This window comes from Mauremys reevesii, linkage group 2 (assembly GCF_016161935.1).
Source record: "Mauremys reevesii isolate NIE-2019 linkage group 2, ASM1616193v1, whole genome shotgun sequence".
Classification (NCBI taxonomy): domain Eukaryota; kingdom Metazoa; phylum Chordata; order Testudines; family Geoemydidae; genus Mauremys; species Mauremys reevesii.
The window spans coordinates 91,133,637-91,155,702 of NC_052624.1; the positions used below are offsets into that span (position 1 = coordinate 91,133,637).

Here is a 22,066-nt window from a genome sequence, read left to right on the forward strand (position 1 = left end):
AATGGAATAACATACAATCCTTGGTACACACTGAAGCAATAGAGGGCCATTTTCCCTAACACAACCAACTCATTAGCCTACAGTGGAATAGTAAGAATAACATAAGGTAAACACTCTAAACAGCAACAGCTATACATAAGTGTTGTATATATATATATGTATTGTTGTTGGTTTTTAGAGTATTTATATATTAGTTCAGAGGGTCTGTGAACTGTGGGAAATCAGTTATTTCCTTGTTATTCTCAAAGTGTGATTTTACTCTGAAAAATGAGTGTGAAAATTCACACTTATTTATACTTTGTGTACTTAAACTGTTTCAGAATGTAGAATTCTATCTATTCTACAGGCCAAATAGAGCCCTCATTTACAAATGTGCAATCCTATTGAAAATGATGAGATTACATAGGTGCAACTCAAGATAGAATTTGAAGACAATAGAGTTGCTGCGGTTTCATTGAGAGCAGATTTTGGCCTGTAGAATCTTTATAATGGGGATTTTGAATGAATCAGAAAGAACACAACTTGACTTTCAGATACCGGGTTGTGTGTGTAGGACTGGCAGTTAGATAAAACTTCTTATTATTTGTTGATGGAGCAAATTTACTCTTGAAATCACTGAGTTTGTTTGCAATTACTTTTCAGTGTAGAGACACACTTTATGTATTGTATAGTACCAAATATATTTTTCTATTCACTTTCATTTAATTTATTTTTATATGTCTATCATGCAAACTACCATATTCCAAAATGTTTTACACCAAGAGAAGAATAACTGTAGAATTGAGTGTCCTTACAATATGTTCATAAAATCTGAAAGGTAAAATAATGTATAGAGATGAATCAGAATATGAAAAAAGAAAAACTACACATTAAAAACAATAAAATACAAATAAATATTCTTGCTTACTATCCTGTTAGTATGAAAGGAGAAATATATTATGTAAGTTAAGGGACGGGAAATGTTGGCAAGCGAAAGACTAAATCATATGTTAAAGCAAAGAGAAAGGGTTTAAAGAAAGATTTGCAGTGAAGTAAATGGGGGGCTTAGAGGGAATGAAGAAAATTCCAGCACTGGTGGAAAAGTGACTCCAAGTTATAAAGAAGGAGGTTGCTTCCCATGAACGTATCTCTCTGTGTGGATGAAGGCCAAGACTAAAGAGGAGAAAAGAACAGACAAAGAAGTAAGTGCCTGAGAATGTTCTGAAAATCAGGAATGCAGTCATAGACTACTTGCCTAATTTACAGAACTTTAAAAATCATGTCAGGAAATGCAGTATATTTTGTTGCTTTACATCATGTGCCTCAGTCCAATATACAGTAAGCATCACATTTGATCTTACTTCTGAGTTATTGGTACATTAGGTTGGGAGAAACATGTGGCACACAAGTTGCATGCAGTACTATAATTTCAGTTATCTCAAGATCTTATATTTACTGTAAAGGCTGGGACATATTTTATATTACTGTTTTCTCACTTGAACTAAAATGGACTTAGCACAAGATCTTAGAATATATTTCAAATAGAATTTTATATTGTGATTGTAAAAACAATAGTGGGATGGGAGTAAGTTATACAACACATGTGTAGTTTGATTTCTGGTGATAAGGTCAAACAGTTCTCTTTGTAGTATATAGGTGAGAAATTGTGTTTTTTAGCCTGATTTTGAAGATTTTGTTACATTCATGACTGGTGGACCATCCCATATTCTGATAGTTTCTAAACCAAAGGAAGTAACTGATACTGTTCCTCAGTGGAAAGAACTAAGTAGATCAGAGGAGTATATGCCTGCAGAGCCTCAGCCTGAAAAGCCAAACAGGTAACTGGAAAAATTCAAATGACACTTATGTTTTATGAAGTTATATGAGAAATAATAAAAAATATTGAGAGCCATATTGTCACATGCCCTTATATGCACAGCTTTGCAGATGCGGTGAGTAAGCAAGTCTCCCTAACCATGTGTGGGCCACACAACCACCCATCACAACTGCAGTCTCAGCACTTGTGGAAGTGCAGGAACTGTCCTATCAGTGCATTCCTGAGGAAGAGGACAACAATGGGCCATAGATTTCCCCCCTCCCCCACAAATTGCCTTGCAGAGTGGGCTAGGCACACTAAAGGGTGGTGCAACCTGCACAGTCCTATCACAGTCTCATTATATGTACCTGCACTGACCCAATTCAGTCTAATTATATGACCCTGTACTGACATGGTCATGTAAAGATACTGTTAGAAAGAACCAGTCATTATTCTTTTGTCTTTTTGATTTACAGCTGCAGTAGCCTTCCCTGGATAAATTTTGGTCTGACATGATAATATTAGAGTGATCACATATAGGTGATCCTCACAATTATAAACATGTCACAATAAAAATTATTTCTTTTTCAAAGAATTTCTATAGTGCCGTGTTTTCAAAGATCATTCTTTAGGTGTATAAAGCATGATCCCCTCATCAATCCTTCTTTAGAAACTGTCAGTGTTAATTTTGTCCAGTGAAATGCACCGAGGCTATTCAAAGGTAGACAAGTAAAAACATTGCATAACTGAGATTTCTCTTTCAAAGTACTTATGGTATGATACGGCAATTAACTAATACTCTGTTAGGAATGGACAGTATCTTCATTCCTTAGAACTGCTGGGTTTTGTTGGAATGCAGAATCATAATCAAAGTAACTGGCATTATAGTCTTATATGTTTTACTAAAGTATTAAAATATATTTTTCCAGCAAGTCAATTATTGATACATTTGTGTAAAATAGTAAATGAATATAAAGGATACATTAATTTAGATGTATTATTTGTCTCTTATTAGCTTGCAAGAAGTTTTGGAATCCGAGAATTTGTTAAATTTATGTGATGTGGAAGACAGTGTAGAAGATGCTAGCAGGCAACTTGCCTTCTTTTTCCCAGATTTTGGTAAAAAGAAGACCAGCCATAATGCTGAAAAAACATTGGCCTTAATTAGACCTTCTCTATTAAAGGAAAGACGAAGTAAGTGATCATAACTACATTTTTCACCTTCAGTACACAAAGAAGGCCTTATATTTTGGATTTCAAAAATCCTGGTATCTTTTAATAAATAATACCTAGTTTTTATATAGCGCTTTTCTCCAATAAATATCAAAGTGCTTTGCAAAGTAGGTCAATATAATTATCCCCATTTGGCAGATGGAGAAACAGAGAGAGATGAACTGATTTGTCCCAGGTCACCCAGCAGGCCAGTAGTAGAGCCAGGAACAGAATCCAGGCCTCCAGTCCAGTGTTCTACACACTAGACCATGCTGTCTTCAAATTATTTTCTGTGCTCAGCATTAAGTTGACAGAACTGTATATCAGAAACATACAATTTGTTCATTCTATTCTGTTTTTACATACTTTTATGTGAATATCATTTTATTTCCTAGATCAGTTCTTCAAAAATTGCCTCTATAGACCCCCTTTCTGGGATATAATTGTGGTTTCTAGAAAAATCAATAAGAGATCTAATTGCATTTAAAACATATTTAAATGAGTAATGCTTTCTGCTGAAACAGTTTAGCTAGTATCACTGTCTCTGAGTGGTTGACCATTCTCTGCCAGGTCCAAGGCAACTTTTACGGCTAGCTTGAATAATGTCTATTACATAGATTTGAAAGAGTACTACTTTGAGCACTCTTCTGACATTTACATGGCATTACTTTCTTGATTTGACATCTAGTTCTCATGCAACTGGGAGAGCAGTTTTGATGTCCTTATATAGGGCCTGATTCTGCCACCTTTGCTCATGTCAAATAGTGCTAACTTGCAAGAATAGTCACAGAACGCAGTCATAATTATGTCTTCTGTTAGAACTCCTGAACCATCCTTGGTGGGGGCTGTAATGCTCATTAATATTTCAGAATGAGAATCTGTACTGACGTTTCTGGAGCGGAAAAAATGGGTACTTGACACTGAATTATAGTTCCTCAAGTTTATTGACATGGCAGATCCACAGTCCCAACCCAATTTTTCCCAATGTATTCTGAGTATTTTTGTGATTTTCTGATTGAGTGGAAGTCAGCTGGAATAATCAGTGCTATAGTATTAACATTTGTATTTCCATCAGCAAACTCATTGAAACTCCAAGTGACTAACGCTCATTTGACTGGATAAAGTTTCTGTAAGTGATATTTGTAACTTACTTATGGACATATTATCTGCCAGTGGTATTTGAGAATTAGAAGCCCAATATGAGTGTCTCTCTGATAAGGATGACTTTTAATACTGTAGCAGTCAGGGCTGGCTCCAGGCACCAGCATTCCAAGCAGGTGCTTGGGGCAGCAGTCTGCAAGGGGCGGCAGTCCCTGTGTTTTTGCCCCCAAGCAGCGCGCCAAATTGCCGCCGCGGATGGTGGGGGCAGTTCTTGTGCCGTTAAGGCGGCATACGCGTTTCCGCGGCGGTGGCAATTTGGCAGCAGCTTCTATGTTTAGCTGTCCGCGGAGGCACAGCTTCTGTCTTCCAGCTGAAGTCAGAAGCTGCCGCCCAATTGCCACCGCCGCAGAAACGCATGTGCCGCCCTAAAGGCACACGGATTGCCCCTGCAGTCCACGGTGGCAATTCGGCACGCTGCTTGGGGCAGTGAAAACAGTAGAGCCAGCCCTGGTAGCAGTGAACAATCATTCTGATCCAGGACAGGTGTACTTTGAGCTACGCGGTGCCCTACCATCTCTGCCATTCACCAAAACAGCTGCAGGTAAAAAAAGAGGTTCAGTGAAAAACAAACAACAATAATAAGTGAAAATCAGTTATAACTGAGAAATCCATGATTTTAAAATGTTATTTGCTTTAAAAAAAAACAAAAAAACAGCTAGTTAGCAGCAGCTATCAAACTTGAATGTCGAAAGTTAGGTACCTAAATCCACATTCTTCAAACTCATGACTTTGATGACCTCATGATGAATTGGGTCATGCTGCTTGTTGGTTAGGTTTTGCTCTTGAGAAGGAATGTGTGTAGAAGGGTTTTTAAGAAATTGCACGCTACATATGCATAAGCAGTCTACCTTTCCTATATATTAGTCAGTGACATCTTCAGAACCTTCAAAGACAGAGAACTAAATCAAATTAAATGTGACTTCTCTGACATTCTTTCCTTCCTTAAGGATGATTTTAAAAAGGCAAACTTCTCACTGAGCATCCAAGCAAATGATTATTAGACCTCTATACCAGTTGTTATGAATTATAGTTTTCATATTCCAAAATGAACAAGTTAACTCTTTTGGAAAACTTTATAATGAAATGACTGGATAAACTATAATATAGAAATATAATAAGTATAAAATAAACTAAATTATGACAATGCAGCACTATTTCAATGTTTTATATGTAGATTCTATTCTGAAAAGGATTAAGGATGATGGCTTTACAATAGCAATGCAGAAAGAAATAGTTCTAACAGAAGAACAAGCACGCCAGTTTTACAAGGAACATGAAAATGAAGATTTTTTCCCAACCCTTCTAGAACACATGACAAGGTACATTAATTGAAAGGCAACAAGTTGGAACTAACAAATGGAAGCAATATTTTTCACAATGCATAATTAACCTGTATAACTCATTGCCACAAGATACAGTTGAGTCCAGGGGTTCAGTATGAGTGAAATGAGTTTTATGGATAATAAGAATATTCACAGGTACATCAGACATACTATCCAGAAGCTAGCTACCTTGTGATGGAATTCACTCAAGGAATGGCCCCACCCACTGTAGCTGACTATCTCCAAACTTTAAGAATAGGTAGGTTTCTGAATTTCACTATAAATATGGGGAATAATTAGATCCCAAGAAAGTAAGTCATGGCACAAACAGTATTTGAAAAATCAAAAGTGTTTTAATGAACAGTATATAAAAACAACAACAATTGTTGTAATTCAGCACATTAACCCTCCTCTACTCACTTTTATTTTCCCTCTAAACATCTGACAAATATCACTCATCCTCCTGTTGTCAACAGAGCATGGTAAGTGGGTGTGGCTGTCACCGCAGTGAAAATTTTCCCTCAAGCAAAGTGACAACAGTCATTTCAGGCAGAAGCAATTACAATGTCGAAAGAATTTGTCCAAGATGCTTCTTCACAACATCTTCACAACATTCTCTGTGGTCCTAGTCTGGTGATCTGGGGGAAAATCCTGGCTCCATAGAAGTTAATGGCAAAACTCCAATTGACTTCAATGAGGCCAAGATTTCACCCCTGATATATAAGTTGATGACACTCCCTGCATCTAATGGCACTGTTCAGTAGTTTGTTCATTTAAATTACCTTCACCCAATACCGCACACCTCTGCCCAAAAATATAAAAAATTCACCGGAACTTCAGCTTTTTAAATGTATATTGGATTTTAAATCTCTCCAATATCAAGACACCTGTACCCTGACTACACTGAATTTAATCAAATTATTTTGAGAGATATTTTAGGGGTGTTTTTCAATTGCTTTTTTACTACTAGTCATCTCATTTAACAGTGGTCCAACCCTTGCACTTGCATTAATACGAGAAAATGCTGTACAACACTGGAGAGATTTACTAGGCCCAAAGACTCTTGAAGAGGCTAAGGAGAAAAGTCCAGCCAGGTAATATTTGTAATAGCGATACATGATTCATAATCTGCAATATATGTCCATAATCTGCATATAAATTTAGACCACATTGTAACCAGTGTAACTATAATGTTGTCATCTGAAAAGTGATATATGTTTCTGAAAGTTTTTATGATTTTCTTGATTATATAGTGTAGCACATACAGCATCAATTGGATTTAGAAAAACAACACATGGCTAGTAAACATAGTTGAACATTCAAATTAAAAAAGAACATTGCAAGGTTTTGAAGAGAAGAGAGGGATCTCTTGAGTCATAATGATCAGTTTGATTTATTTCTGTGATTTACACAGCTGACAGCTAATTATTTTCTATTTTCAACTGTTCATTGATTATATATTACTCTGGATGATATATCTGCTTGAAAATGTTTTCTGTTTTACTTATTCTCCTCTTTGAAAAGTGTTCTGTGTCTTAGCTAAATGAAATTTGGGTGCCTTTGTGGAAGTATAGTGTTTTATTTATGGCTCAATTTCCTTTTGTAATCAAATAATTTCTTGTAAATATCTCATCAATAATTATGTTAGGTATTTAAGATAGTGTTTGTAACATTGTTTTCAGTAACTGTTGTGCTATTAAGACATTCATTCATCTACAGCAGTGGTACTGTTTATCATTTAGTAAGACCTCTTATTAGTGATCATAATGGGAATTAGTGAATAGTTTAAAAATTGCACTAAGGATTATTTATAGCTAACAGTAGGTAAAACTGCAATTAACCTTCCAAGTCCAGTGTCTTAGGTTACATCTGTGCTACAAGTTAGGGGTGCTATTCCCTGTTTGTGTTCACATATTCATACTAGTTCTCCTCAAGCTAGCATGAGTATAAATAGCAGCCTAGCTGTAGTAACATGGGTAGTAGCAGCAGAGGCATGGCTGAGCTGTGCCAAATACATACCCACCAGTTTCAGGAGGGTTTGTACTTGGTATGGCTCTGCTATACTACCCGTGCTATGCTGCAATTTATATTTATACTAGCTTGATGAGAACTAGCCCAAGTATGTGTACATGAGCAGAAAATCATATCTCTAGTTCATAATCTAAACATAGCATTAGTATCACATAAATAAACAGGACACAGGAACATTCTGAAGTAGTTGAACAATCACTGCTGGTAGCAGGCAAGAATGGAATTTTCAAAAGCACTTAAGTGACTTAGGCTCACAAATCCCACTGAAAGCCAAAATGATTAGTTTAGAATATATCGATTCATTTCAAAAGGTTTGTAAGTCTCCTTTGTGTCTCCAGTGTCCACCATCTCAACCCTCAGAATTAACATTAATTTAGGAGATTCATAGGGATTCTGATACTTATGCATGAAAATGTCATGTCACTAAACTACCTTGTTGTTTTAATAATTGTTAGTTTACGTTCAGAGTATGCAGTAGACAGTGTACCTCTCAATCAGCTGCATGGCAGTGCTTCACCTGGTGAAGCTGAGAAGGAACTAGAATTCTTCTTTCCCGTGGAACACACTTTGGCCGTTATCAAACCCACCGCTGTTAAGGAACATAAAGGTAAACATTCTAGAACATGCATACCAAGCCTGTGGATCTCATTCCAAAATAACTCATGCATCTGACGAAGTGGGTATTCACCCACAAAAGCTCATGCTCCAATATGTCTGTTAGTCTATAAAGTGCCACAGGACTCTTTGCTGCTTTTACAAAATAATTGTGGACCTCATTCCTACAAAATATTAGCAATATAAAATTTGCAATAAGTCATATCAGATCAATTCTTTTTGTCTTTCCTAAATGCATTGTCAACATTTAAAAACCTTTTAGGCATGAAGTAATTCTTGCTGCCGCCCCACTACTGACATTTCATTAGCCAAAATTTCCTATGGTTCCTTCCTCTCACAGGCCATGGAGGTGGTGATGAATTAATATTTTACTATGAGATATATAGAAAGAAAGAGGAAGCTGTATCAAAGAAAGGATATAACCTTTTTTAATCATAGAATGAAAAAATGGAGTTGAGTCTTCCTAAACTTGCTACTGCCATTGTTTTTACCTCTTCATCTAGGACCCCACCCCCTTATTAGAAACATTCTCTGTTTTATAGTAACAGCTCTAGTGGTTATTTTGATTTTTATATATCCCCATTCGTTTCTATGAATCTCACTTTTCCCTTCTTGGAACTATGCAGTTTAATTTTACCAGGCCAGCTGGTGTGTGATGTTACATTCCAACTATCCAATGAGAGATAATAGGATGAATTTTTTTGTTATTGTTAATAGTAATTCATACTTTTTATGTCACTTTTTCTGTTCAAGATCTCACTCCTGATTGTTCTGTATTATAAATAGCATGTTAATAGACATAATTACATGAATTTGCCAGAAAACAAATCTAGCAATTTCTGGGATTTTTCAAGGTTATCATTTCTACATGTGTTTAAAATAATGTTAAAAATTAAGACCAATTTATTTTTTTCTCCTAGATGACATTATGCAGAAGGTTACAAATGCTGGCTTTATTGTATCACAGATGAAAGAAACAAATTTCACCCATGAAATGGCAACACAGTTTTATAAGGCTCATGAAGGAAAACCCTTTTTTGACCAGTTAGTGAATTATATGTCTGAGTAAGTGTCTGATTTTACAATATCATGCTATGTAAATGTAGCAGTTATAACTTTGAATTTATAGAGCAGACAAAACGTTTTTGTTGAACATACGAAGACTCTTGGAATTCTCCACTTCTTTGTCATTTTCTGTGTCAAATGTAGGAGATTTTTAGAATTTTTATAAAAAGAACTTAAATATTTATTACCTTTTTAGAATACAGTCTCTTTCCTTTATTAGGCAGTGGGTTTTGCTTACAGAACCTGTGAACTACACTGAACTGAATTATGATGACCACCTTTTTGGATTTGTTCCTCAAAAAAAGAGAATCCAGGGCAACTACTTATGTCTCCCCACCTCTTTTTTTTTTCTTTAGACGACGACGATTGGGAAAATAGGCTAACCATCTAAACGCTGAAGTTGTTAAGGAATGAATTGTTTAAGGCCATTGTTTTCCACTTGGATAAACAATTTCTGTTCAAAGGGTATTAAGAATCCAAATTTCATTTTAAATATGTGCCTCTTCCAGTAGAAAACCACTTACCTATCTTCACTTTTTCTGCATCCCCAACCTTTCACCATACATTTCTCCAGGTGGCCTTTCAAATGCAGACCCAGAGGAGTATATTAGAGAAATGTGACCGTCTTGTTAAACCTATCACATTATACTTTGGAGGCTTTTGATGGTATCTATCCCCTCACCCTCAGAACTAGTTTTCACCCATCTCTAAAGCCAGACATACTCTCTTCCTGAAATAAATAAGGAACGCTTTTTTTCCCCAGGAGCTAAATTTTGCTAACTATTCAGTAAAGAGTTCAGTGTTAATATATGTTCTATAGTTGCAAAGCTCTAGTAATACATATGATATTTGTATATCTTGATGTTACAGGGGTCCATCAGTGATAATGATCCTAACTAAAGAAAATGCTGTGGAGGAGTGGAGGCAATTAATGGGTCCAACAGATCCAGACGTGGCAAAAGAATCTTCTCCTGATTCTCTTAGAGCTCAATTTGCACAAGATATTTTGCGTAATGCAGTTCACGGCTCATCTAATAAGGAACATGCACTGAAGAGCATTGAATATGTATTTGGAGAGATTGATCTGAATAGTCTAAGCCACAACTGAGATGTATCAGTAACAGTTAAAATGTAAGTCATTAGATGGTTATTCATCTATCTGTCCACTTGTGTTTTATGCTATATATAAAAAGCAGTAATAAAATAAACTTTTTCTCCCTAATGAAATATTTTGTTACCAATTAGTAACACTACTGTAGAAAGTACCAATTAATTTACTAACGTGTACTAGACCGTTCGTGCTGGTAATGACCACTATAGTTATGTTCGCAAAATAGTCTTCATTATAGCTCACCCCTTAATTAACACAGACTCATATAGGGCTGGAAGGGACCTTGAGAAGTTATCAAGTCCAGCCCCCTATGCTGAAGCAGGACAAAGTAAACCTAGACCATCCCTGACAGATGTTTGTCCAATCTGTTCTTAAAAACCTGTAAAAATGCACCTCCCTTGGAAGCCTCTTCCAGAGCTTAACTACTTTTATAGTGAGAAAGTTTTTCCTAATATCTAACCTAAATCTCCCTTTCTGCAGATTAAGCCCATTACTTTTTATCCTACTGTAATAGGGGCACTCATCTCTTGAACACCTGCTAGTGACTGGCTGTGGTACTTGAGTCCTTTTCTTGCCCCAAGTGCCCGCGCCAGGCTGCCTGTAAACCTTGGTGGGTCTTCAGCGGCTTGGCATTAAGGGGTATTAAAGAGTCCAGTAGCTAACATTCTATTTGCCCTTGCTAGGGTCTTCAGCCTCAGCTCTGGGTCCTTTCACTTTGGCTCTTTGTTTGGGCTCCAAAATAAGGTCTGGCCCCATCTTGGGTTTTACACCAGTTTACCTGTGGATGGTAGGGGAACCTGGGCCCATTATAAACAACAGCTATGCACTGCTTGATTTCCCTTCAGGGAAGGATGCTGATGATCAACCAGCTTGTCCTATCCATGCTCTGGCACCAGTTCAACACCTTGACCTCACCCCCAGGAATCTGGCCAGCCTCCAGAAGAAGATCCTGGAGTTTTTCTGGCTGGGGCTGCACTGGGTCTCTGCAGGTATACTGATCCTTCCCATGGGGGAGGGTGGACAAGGCCTGATTTGCATCTGCAGCCAGGTCCACACCTTCCACCTTCAGGGCCTGCAGAAACTCCTTTACAGTGCATGTAGTCCAGCATGGAGCATGCTGTTGTTCGCCTTCCTCCACTGCCTCTAAGGGCTCCGATACAACAAGCAGCTCTTTTTTCTCCATGCGAGAGGTCTCTCCTGAGACGTCTCTGTGCTGCCGAGCTTTACCAGGACATCCTCAGAACCTGGAAGCTCATTTCAGCAACCAGTCTGTAGTGGCCTCTGATGGGGAGAACCTCTTCAAGAACCCCAGCTACACAACCCCCACCTTCGTGTGAAGGTAGTGAGTCCCCCTTGGTGCACTCAATGATGGCACTGACTGTTATCACCAGACTCAGAGACCTCTTGGCCCCACAGTGCTTGGTCAGTTCATGGAGCTGCCACCATGCATGTCCCCTGTCGTGTGCTCCTGGCCTCCTACTTCTCTCATTTTCCTTGTGCAGGTCCTGCAGGAGGGTGCTCACTTCCCACCTCTCATCTCTGGCCCTCCAGAACTCAACATCAGGCTTCTGCCCTCTGAGCCTCCCGGGCCACGCTCCCACATGCCACCTGAGCTGGCTGAATGACATCCAGTTGGTGTGCCTCCACACCATGCCCTGAAAACATCTGTACATGCTCATGCTTCATACAATCCATTTCTTCATGCTTTTGTCCCATCCCAACACCAAGTGGTGGGACTTGTTGCAACCTGCAGAGGCTGAGGAACCCTGGTGAGCCAATATGTATTCTATTCTGATTCCATAGCCTGCTGGGGTTATTAGTTGATAGCTCCTCCTTGGAGCCATGAGCAAGGGCATGTAGTTGGTGTGGTTCATGAACTCCCTGAAAACTGTCCCTTTTGCAGCAAGAGGGAGACCCTGGCACACATCTACAGAAAGTGTGTCAGGCTGCAGCCCCTCTTCTGGCTCCTCCAGAATTTTTTACTGAGGTTCTGGCTGCAATTTTCCCCAACTTCCTAATTCTTACTCTTCCCATGTATGGCCCCACAAAGTCCTGGGACCTCCTTGTCCACCTTCTCCTGGTACTGGCCAAGATGGCCATCCATCACTCCAGGAGGAGGAAGCTGGACAGGTAGAGGGGCCTGCAACTGTGGGGCCTATTTTTGTTTCCTTGTTCAATCACATTTCCTGGCAGAGTTCCTCTGGACAGTGTCCACTGAATCCTTAAGACACCATTGAGGAGTGGTGGGTGCAGTCTGGGTTTCTCTGCTCAGCGTCCCCTTCTAGTTTCCTGGTTTTCAACCTTTGACTCTTTCCTGTTCCTGTTTTTTCCTTTGTTGTCCCTAGTACTTAACTGCAGCCTGGGCTTAGTGGTTGAGGAGGGAGGCCTTTAGTCTCGGGTGGGCCTAGAACTGCCTGTCCAAGTTCTGCAAATAGTATGCATGGCTCAATTTCAGTTTGTTGCTGCTGCTTCCCTGAGCTTCTTCCTACCTGGCTCCTTTTAACTTCACCTCTAGATAAGCGTTAAGGCTCTTATATCATCTCTCCCAGAAAACCCAGCTTAAGCAAATGCAGACATAAACATAAACTCTGGCTACCCCTCAAGCCCCAGTGGCCATAGAGGACCACCCTTCCTTGCCCTTGGTCCCAGCCAGGAATTGACCTGCTAAGGCTCTGCAGCTTCTTTTATCTGAGCCTGCTTGGCTCTGATGGGTTGGTTCAATGAGATCTCTCTAGGCAGGCCAGAAGGACACATTTTCACTGCTCCTTTCCTGTTACCTCACTGTTTCCTGGGGCAGGCTATAGTAGGATTATGGGACCTCCTGTAGGGAGATGCTGAGGACAGGTACATCCCTCATAACTGCCTTCAGTGGATATGGACAACAGTTGATCACAGTCAACATGCTTGTAACTTTCTGAAATGTACACATTTGAGTCTGAAAATTTCAATTTGATATTTACCAAAGGTGATTTCTTTCACTGAATGCATGTTTTGTGTCCATTAATAGAGCAGTTATACTGCGATTGTGATCTGTCATTTGAGCTTGATGAATGACATAAACAATGTTTCTAGTGTAGTTTAGTGTAAGTCTCTCCTTTTCGTGAGCCTCATTTGATCTCTATGAGATAAGGCCATGAAGTGTAGTGGCTAATATCTTTAGTCAGATCTTGCATTCAACAGCAATATAAGAAAAAAAATGTCTCCATTAGAAGATTTAAGGCTTTGTCAGACCTGGAGGAGGTAAGACATATATGAGAAGCTGAATTTCATATCTCATTGCTAAGGATGCAAGCTGGTCATGGAAGTCATGGATTCCGTGATTTTCCATAATCTCTGTGACTTCTGCAGCAACCGGTGCGCCTGGCTCAGGAGAAGCTCAGGCAGCCCCTGTGCAGGGCATACTGCTGGGGCAGTCTTGTGCCCCCGTGCTTCCCCTCAGCAACAGAGTTTGGGTGTGGGAGGGGGCAGGGAGTTGGGGCACAGGACGGGGTGAGGCGGGCTCTGGGCGGTACTTACCTGGGGGGCTCCCCAGAAGTAGCGACATCCCCCTCACTCAGTTGCTAGGTGGAGGTGTGGCCAAGCAGCTCTGCATGCTGCTTCCTCCCAGAGCACTGGCTTCACAGCTCCCATTGGCCAGGAACCTTGGAAGACCACTTGGAAGCTTTAATTAGTGCAAATTTAAATGTCATCCTGTATAGTGAATTGGGTACTCAAGAGCACAATACACAGCTGTTGTATGTTCTCCTCTGGGTTTTCTTTTGCTTTTGGATGCAATTCAAGGTGTTAGTTACATTATTTAAAACCATACTTTATCTGGGACCTGTGGAGCTGGATGGATGCAGAGCATATTACATCATACTATGGTGGAAGGAAGACAATTCTGAGAAAGCGGCATGATCAGGGCAGCGAGGGATGCATCAATGGAGTGCAATTGTTTAAGGCCTTTTCTAGAGCCCTGATCACATGTCTCTGGTGCTGTAGACTGAGAGAATTTGTTGGTACAAACATTGTCTGCCCTCTCCTTTTGGGATGCAGGGGGTGCGATTTGCTTACGCACACACATGCACAAACACTTCATCACCACCATGGGTGAATGGAGCTCATTATGTTTTTCAACAAATGTAGTTTGCCTTGATTACACTCTAATAAAGTATGAAGTGGTTATGACTTCAGACAGCATTGTTTTATGACAATGTAAAAAATTTTGATGCTGTGAACTAGACACATGTCTTATCAAGTACTGTATGTGTGAGAAAATAGCTATTGGAAGACTGCCAACAAAATAATGGATGTTTGATAGGTATCACACAAAGGCTTTGAATGCTGTAGTATATTTATTGCACCTATTTTAGAAGTTTCATTTAGCTCTAGCTGTATTATAGATCTGCTTGGTTAAGTGTGATGTAATTTTATTTACTGTGCTATTATTTGCTTAACTTTGATTTTTTTAATAGACCATTACATCACCCAAGCCTCATAATTCAGATATACCTAATCTGCTCTGAACAAAAATATGGTTACTCTTGTATGTTAGGAGATTTTGAACTTTAGCCATAGATGGATTGCACTTTTTGGTTAATGTCCCTTATCTCTTTTGAACAGCATCATGAGAGCTTCATTCAAATTATCAGTTTTATTTTACCATCCTTCATGGAACAGATTATACTGCTCTTGATGCTGAAATGTTATAGTTAGATCTGTGACACTTATTTATGCATATTGCCCATATATCATGCAAGCAAAATAGAACTGCTTAATTACCCTTTTTAATTATCTTCTTGAACTTACCTTCTTTTAGCAGTGGAGACTTCAAAAGTCTGAAGGAGATTTGGTGAAAAGTTGTATTCAAAGCCATAAAAAAAGATACTCTTTAACCTGCTGGCAGAATGTTATTCATACATGGAGGTTGGGTGTCTTCTATAGATACTAACCTACATGAGAACATCAAAATATATTCTAAGGGTTGCAACCCAAACACTGTCTACCTTTTAGCACTCACATTTTTTCGTCATTTTCAGAGCACAGTTAAACATTCAGGTGTGATGTACATTTATGATGCACATCTAGAATCATAGAGTTATAGGTTAGAAGGGACCTCAAGGGTCATCTAATCTAGGATTTGTTGTGTCTAAACTATCCAAGACAGATGGCTATCCAGCCTCCTTTTGAAAGCCTCCAGTGAAGGAGCTTCCACAAGTCCCTAGACAGTTTGTTCCATTGTCCTATTGTTCTTACGGTTAGGAAGTTTTTCCTGAGATTTAATCTAAATCTGCTATGCTGCAATTTGAACCTGTTGCCTCTTGTCCTGCCCTCTGTGTTAAGACAGAACAACTTTTCTCCATCTTTTTTATGGCAGCCTTTCAAGTATTTAAAGACAGCTATCGTGTCCCCCCTCAATCTTTTCTTTTCCAAACTAAACATACCTAGTTCCTTCAGCCTTTGCTTGTATGGCTTGCATTCCATTCCTCTGATTATCCTTGTCATTCGCCTCTGGATCTTTTCCAATTTCTCCACATCCTTTTTATACATTGGTGACCAAAATTGGGCACAGTACTCCAGCTGAGACCTAATCAGCACCACGGAGAGCAGTACTATCACCTCCCATGACCTGTATGCTATGCCTCTGTTAATGTGACCTAAAATTGCATTTGCTTTTTTTTTTCAACAGCTTCTACAACAGGGATTCTCAAACTGGGGGTCAGGTCCCCTCAGGGGGTCATGAGATCATTACATGGGGGGGTCGCGAGCTGTCAACCTCCACCCCAAAGCCCGCTTTGCCTCCAGCATTTAGAATGGTGTTAAATATATAAAAAGTGTTTTTAATTTATAAGGTGGGGGGTCACACTTGGAGGCTTGCTGGGTGGAAGGGGTCACCAGTAAAAAAGTTTGAGAGCCACTGCTCTACAATGTATCCTGCTCTGTGTTTGTTTGTTTTTGGGTGTTTTTTATGAAAATCCTAGGCTGTGGGTCCTTGTGCGATATAGATTTTAAGATAAATGGAAAGGCAATTTCTGTTTTGTGTTGAGTTAGATTTGATTCTAGCTAGCGAACAGGAGGGAGCTACCGAACAGGAGTGGCTATCAGGGGAGTTTTGCGAGGGACTTCTCCAGGTGAAGGAGGAGCGATTACATGACCTGTGGGGTAAGTTTGTTGTCTGTTGTCTGTGTGTTTGTGTTTGTTGTGCTGTGCTAACTGCTGGACTGAAATATACCATGCGGTCTGTTTGTTTGGGGGACGGTGTGCTGACCGTGTGGGTGCTGAGCCTAGCAACCTGCTAGGCAAGGCTGAGAGCTTCTTAACGAGGCTTTGATGCCTATGCCCTTTAGCACCCATCAACCCTTACCCAGGGGGTGGGGCTACTCAGGAAGATCAGGGCTTTAAAAAGACCACTCCTAAGCGACCAGAGGAACTAGCAAACAGGAGTGGCTAATGGGAGTTTTGCTAGGGAGTTTACAGGGGAAGTGGGAGAGTGGAGGGCTAAATACACATAACATTCCTTAAATTTCTTTAAATTTAAGCCAAAAACACCCCCTGATTTAAAAAAAACCTCAACAAAGGAACTAACTTCAGGAGTCAAAAGAGAATGCAGGCAGAAGTCCAGCAACAGAGTGGGGATTATCCAGTTTATTGCACCCAATGCAGCATGTATGATTACCTGCCCTATGGGCAGGTGGCGTATGTGTGCATTCGGTGCAAGGAGCTCCTGGCCCTCAGAGACCATGTACGGGCTTTGGAGACCAGAGGCTGAACTGGAGGAGCTAAGGGAGACAGATACATAGATGAGACTTTCCGGGACATAGTAGAAGGGTCCCAACCCCGGTCTGACAGCCTCTGTGCTGTTGAAGAGGATGAAAGTCTCAGGGAAAGAGAACATTGAACTGGAGCAGAGGGAAATTATCCCATAGTTGGGACCCTCCTTCCAGATGATGATGTGGTATCCTCTCGCACTGAGGACACCTCTCCAGGGGAGGGAACTCCAGTTATTAGGAAGAGACAGGTATTAGTAATGAGCAATTTGATCATAAGAAACATAGATAGCTGGATTTACGATGACTGGGAGAACCACATGGTGACTTGCCTGCCTGGTACAAAGGTTGCAGATCTCTCAAGACATCTAGATAGACCTATGTGTAGTACTGGGGAGGAGCCAGTGGTCATTGTACATGTAGGTACCAATGACACAGGGAAGGATAGGAGAGAAGTCCTTGAGGCCAAATTTAGGCTGCTAGGTAAGAGATTGAAGTCCAGGACTTCCATGGTAGCATTCTCTGAAATGCTTCCAGTTCCACACGCAGGACCAGTTAGACAGGCAGAACTGCAGAGTCTCAATGAGTGGATGAGACAATGGTGTACGGAGGAGAGGTTTAAATTTATTAGGATCTTGGGAAACTTTTGGGAAAGTAGGAGCCTATACAGGAAGGATGGGCTCCACCTAAACCAAAATGGAACCAGATTGCTGGCACTTAAAATCAAAAAGGTCGTAGAGCAGTTTTTAAACTAAGGGCTGGGGGAAAGCTGACAGGTGTGGAGGAGCATGTGGTTCGGACAGAGACGTCCCTTAGGGGAGGATCTATTAATGATGATTGTCTATGTCCTAGTAAGGAGGAGAGTATGGAAGATGATAAAATACACGTAGGATCTGATGAGAAACAGTCAAATGAAAAAAACTCTCATTCAATTACATCATGTAATGGGAGACAACTAAAAAGTGACCAGTTTTTAAAGGGCTTATATACCAGTGCTAGAAGTCTAAATAGTAAGATGGGTGAACTAAAGTGCCTGGTATTAAATGAGGATATTGTTATAATAGGCATCACAGAAACTTGGTGAAATGAGGATAATCAATTGGACACAGTAATACCAGGGTATAAAATATACTGGAAGGACAGAACAGGTCATGCTGGTGGGGAGTGGCACTATATGCGAAAGAAAGCATAGAATTAAATGAAGTAAAAATCTTAAATGAACCAACTGCACCATAGAATCTCTGTGGATAGTAATTCCATGCTCTAATAATGAGAATATAGCAGTAGGGCTATATTACCAACCACTTGACCAGGATGGTGAGAGTAACCATGAAATCCTCAGGGAGATTGAAGAGGCTATTAAAATAAAAAACTCAGTAATAATGGGGGATTTCAACTATCCCCATATTGACTGGGTACATGTCACCTCAGGACAGATGCAGAGATAAAGTTTCTTTACACCTTAAATGACTGCTTCTTGGAGCAGCTAGTCCTGGAACCCACAAGAGGAGAGGCAATTCTTGATTTAGTCCTAAGTGGAGCACAGGATCAGGAGGTGAATCAGGAGATCCAAGAGGTGAATATAGCTGGACCACTTGGTAAAAGTGACCACAATATAATTAAATTTAACATCCCTGTGGCGGGGAAAACACCACAGCGAGCCAAGACTGTAGCACTTAATTTCAGAAAGGGGAACTACACAAAAATGAGGAGGTTAGCTAAACAGAAATTAAAAGGTACAGCACCAAAAGTCAAATCCCTGCAAGCTGCATGGAAACTTTTTATAGACATCATAAAAGTGGTGGCTCAACTTAAAAGTATACCCCAAATTAAAAAACATAATAAGAGAACCAAAAAATAACCACCGGGGCTAAACAACAAAGTAAAAGAAGGAATGAGAGGCAAAAAGGCATCCTTTAAAAAGTGGAAGTTAAATCCTAGTGAGAAAAATAGAAAGGAGCATAAACTCTGGCATATGAAGTGTAAAAATATAATTACGAAGGCCAAAAAAGAATTTAAAGAACAACTAGCCAAAGACTCAAAAAGTAATAGCAATTTTTTTTAAGTACATCAGAAGCAGGAAGCCTGCTAAACAACCAGTGGGGCCACTGGACAATCAAGATACTAAAGGAGCACTCAAGAACAATAAGGTCATTGTGGAGAAACTAAATGAATTCTTTGCATTGGTCTTCATGGGTGAGGATGTGAGGGAGATTCCCAATCCTGAGCCATTCTTTTTAGGTGACAAATCTGAAGAACTGTCCCAGATTGAGGTGTCATTACAGGAGGTTTTGGAACAAATTGATAAACTAAACAGTAATAAGTCACCAGGACCAGATGGTATTCACCCAAGAGTTCTGAAGGAACTCAAATGTGAAATTACAGGACTACTAACTGTACTCTGTAACCTATCATTTAAATCAACTTCTGTACCAAATGACTGGAGGATAGCTAATGTGATTGCAATTTTTAAAAAGGGCTCCAGAGGTGACCCTGGCAATTACAGGCTGTTACGCCTGACTTCAGTATCAGGGAAACTGGTGAAACTATAGTAAAGAACAAAATTGTCAGACACATAGATGAAAATAACTTGTTGGGGAATAGTCAACATGTTTTTTGTAAAGGGAAATCATTCCTCACCAATCTATTAGAACTTTGAGGGGGGTCAACGAGCATGTGGACAAAGGGGATCCAGTGGATATAATGTATTTAGATTTTCAGAAAGCCTTCAACAAGGCCCCTCACCAAAGGCTCTTAAGCAAAGTAAGCTGTCATGGGATAAGAGAGACGGTCCTCTCATGGATTGGTAACTGGTTAAAAGATAGGAAACAAAGAGGAGGACTAAATGGCCAGTTTTCAGAATGGAGAGAGGTAAATAGTGGTGTTCCCCCAACACGCCCTCAGAGACTGGGTGTGTACTGGGCCCAATCCTATTCAACCCCATATTCATAAATGATCTGGGAAAAGGGGTAAACAGTGAGGTAGGAAAAGTTGCAGATAATACAAAACTACTCAAGATAGTTAAGTCCCAGACAGACTGCGAAGAGCTACAAAAGGATCTCTCAGAACTGCGTGACTGGGCAACAAAATGGCAGATGAAATTCAGTGTTGATAAATGCAAAGTAATGCACATTGGAAAACATGCATACATGTTTGTGTGGTGACAAAAAAGTCAGAGCTAAAGCACCTAGGATCTGGGCATATTAACTACATTGGTGATGCAGACAAATGCTCTCCTCTCAATTTGTCAAAGTTATGTATTTAAAAAGGATTATACCCAACTGATACCCATTTTAGGGGTATGGGCAAGGTGGTGCTATAACTTTACTGGAAGAAAAGCTATACAAGGAGATGGGACTAGCAATGCACACCAAATAGTCTTGTCAGGGCTTCCTTGTGAAACTAGAAATAATAAAAAAAGGTTCTATCTCAATTACATTTAAAACTCCCTAGTTTGACTGTGACAATCGTAAGTTTCCCTGTCCTCAACTCCCAATTTACTACCCCCATGCCCTCAAAAAAAAAAGGCCCTATAGTAGTCAGGCAACCATTGCGACAAAAGATAGCTTGAGTCATTCAGTTTGGCCTGCTACCTTTTCAGAGTCAGAGTTTAGAGCCAGAAGGGACCACACGGTCATCTAGTCTGATCTTCTGTATATCTCAGGCCACCAAAACCACACAGCACCTGCACACTAAATCCAACCACCAAAATTACACCAAAATATTACAGCTAACAGGAGACTAGGTTATTATGTGCCATAGACAGCAAATAGGAGGGGCAAAGGTACACCAGTGCCTGAGACCCCCACAATGGCAGATAAATGATTGTTAGATATACCCAGATAATCCTGGCATCTGACTCCACCCATGCACTGAAAAGGAAGGCAAAAATCCTCCAAGATCACTGCCAATATGACCAGAGAAAAAAGTCTTTCCTAACCCCACATATGGTGATCAGTTAGACCTTGAGCATGTGAGCAAGAAACAGCCAGCCATGCACCAGAGAGGGAGAATGCTCGGTACCCCTTAGTGTCCTGGCCCTCCCCATCCAATGTCCCATCTCCAGCCATGGCCATTCCCAGTGCTTTATAGGAAGGAGATTAAGGGCTTCTCTTCACTACGGGGAGATCAATGCTGCTGCAATCAATGCAGCGGGGGCAATTTAGCGGGTCTAGTGAAGACCCACCAAATCGATGGTAGAGCACTCTCCAGTCAACCCCGGTACTGCAGCACTCTGAGAAGAGTAAGGTAAGTTGACCGAAGAGCATCTCCTGTCGATGCAGCGCAATGAAGACACCGTGGTAAGTCAACCTAAGTTACATTGACTCCAGCTACATTATTCACATTGTCTGAGTAGAGTTATTTAGGTCAATTTACCCCAGTAGTGAAGACAAACCCTAAAAATAACATCCAGAATACATTGGGGGGGGAATCCTTTCCTGACCCCTGCAGTTGACCAGCTGAAACTTTAAACATAAGCTTTTAGGAACGTAAGACATCCATTGGAAGAGAGCCCCAGAGTAGCTTTGCCCCCTACCATCACAAACAAATCCAAAATACAATCACACCCATAAATTTGTCCAGTTCTGTCTTAAATCTAATTAAGTTGTTTGCCCCACAAGTCCTATTGGACCCAGCACTAAAAAAGACAGAGAGGATGACTTCTGTCCATCAACATATAGATTATGAGTCCAGCACATTCTCATTGTGCCACTCTACCTTGTTGTTCCAATAACTGTGCATATATCTTAGTGACTGGGAGTCAGGAACCCCTTAGTTCTAACCCTGGCTGTGACAATGAGTTGCTGTGGCCTTGGATATGTGACTTCTAACCAAATTTTCAAACTTGAGTAGCTAAAGACAGGTGTCTAAATCCATATTTTAGCAACAAAATCAGCATGTTAAATGTTAAAATGTAAAATGTTAAAATATTCACTTAGAAGCCTCACAGGGGCATTGTGTGGATTTATTAGCCAATATTTGTAAGGTAGTTTGTAAACGTAAAGAC

General features: G+C 40.1%; 1 protein-coding gene across 7 annotated transcripts in view; it reads left to right on the plus strand.

Annotated features, from left to right (window-relative positions):
• NME8 (NME/NM23 family member 8) overlaps positions 1–10,414 on the plus strand; it is a 31,363-nt gene extending 20,949 nt beyond the window's left edge. For all 7 annotated transcript variants that reach the window (XM_039521758.1, XM_039521757.1, XM_039521762.1 and 4 more), the window contains 7 exons: positions 1,657–1,817; positions 2,811–2,989; positions 5,343–5,487; positions 6,477–6,584; positions 7,977–8,128; positions 9,057–9,201; positions 10,072–10,414. In XM_039521758.1, the coding sequence (XP_039377692.1) occupies positions 1,657–1,817; positions 2,811–2,989; positions 5,343–5,487; positions 6,477–6,584; positions 7,977–8,128; positions 9,057–9,201; positions 10,072–10,309 (1,128 nt within the window). In that variant the 3' untranslated portion in view covers positions 10,310–10,414. The remainder of the gene's footprint in view (positions 1–1,656; positions 1,818–2,810; positions 2,990–5,342; positions 5,488–6,476; positions 6,585–7,976; positions 8,129–9,056; positions 9,202–10,071) is intronic.
• The last annotated feature ends 11,652 nt before the right edge of the window (positions 10,415–22,066 follow it).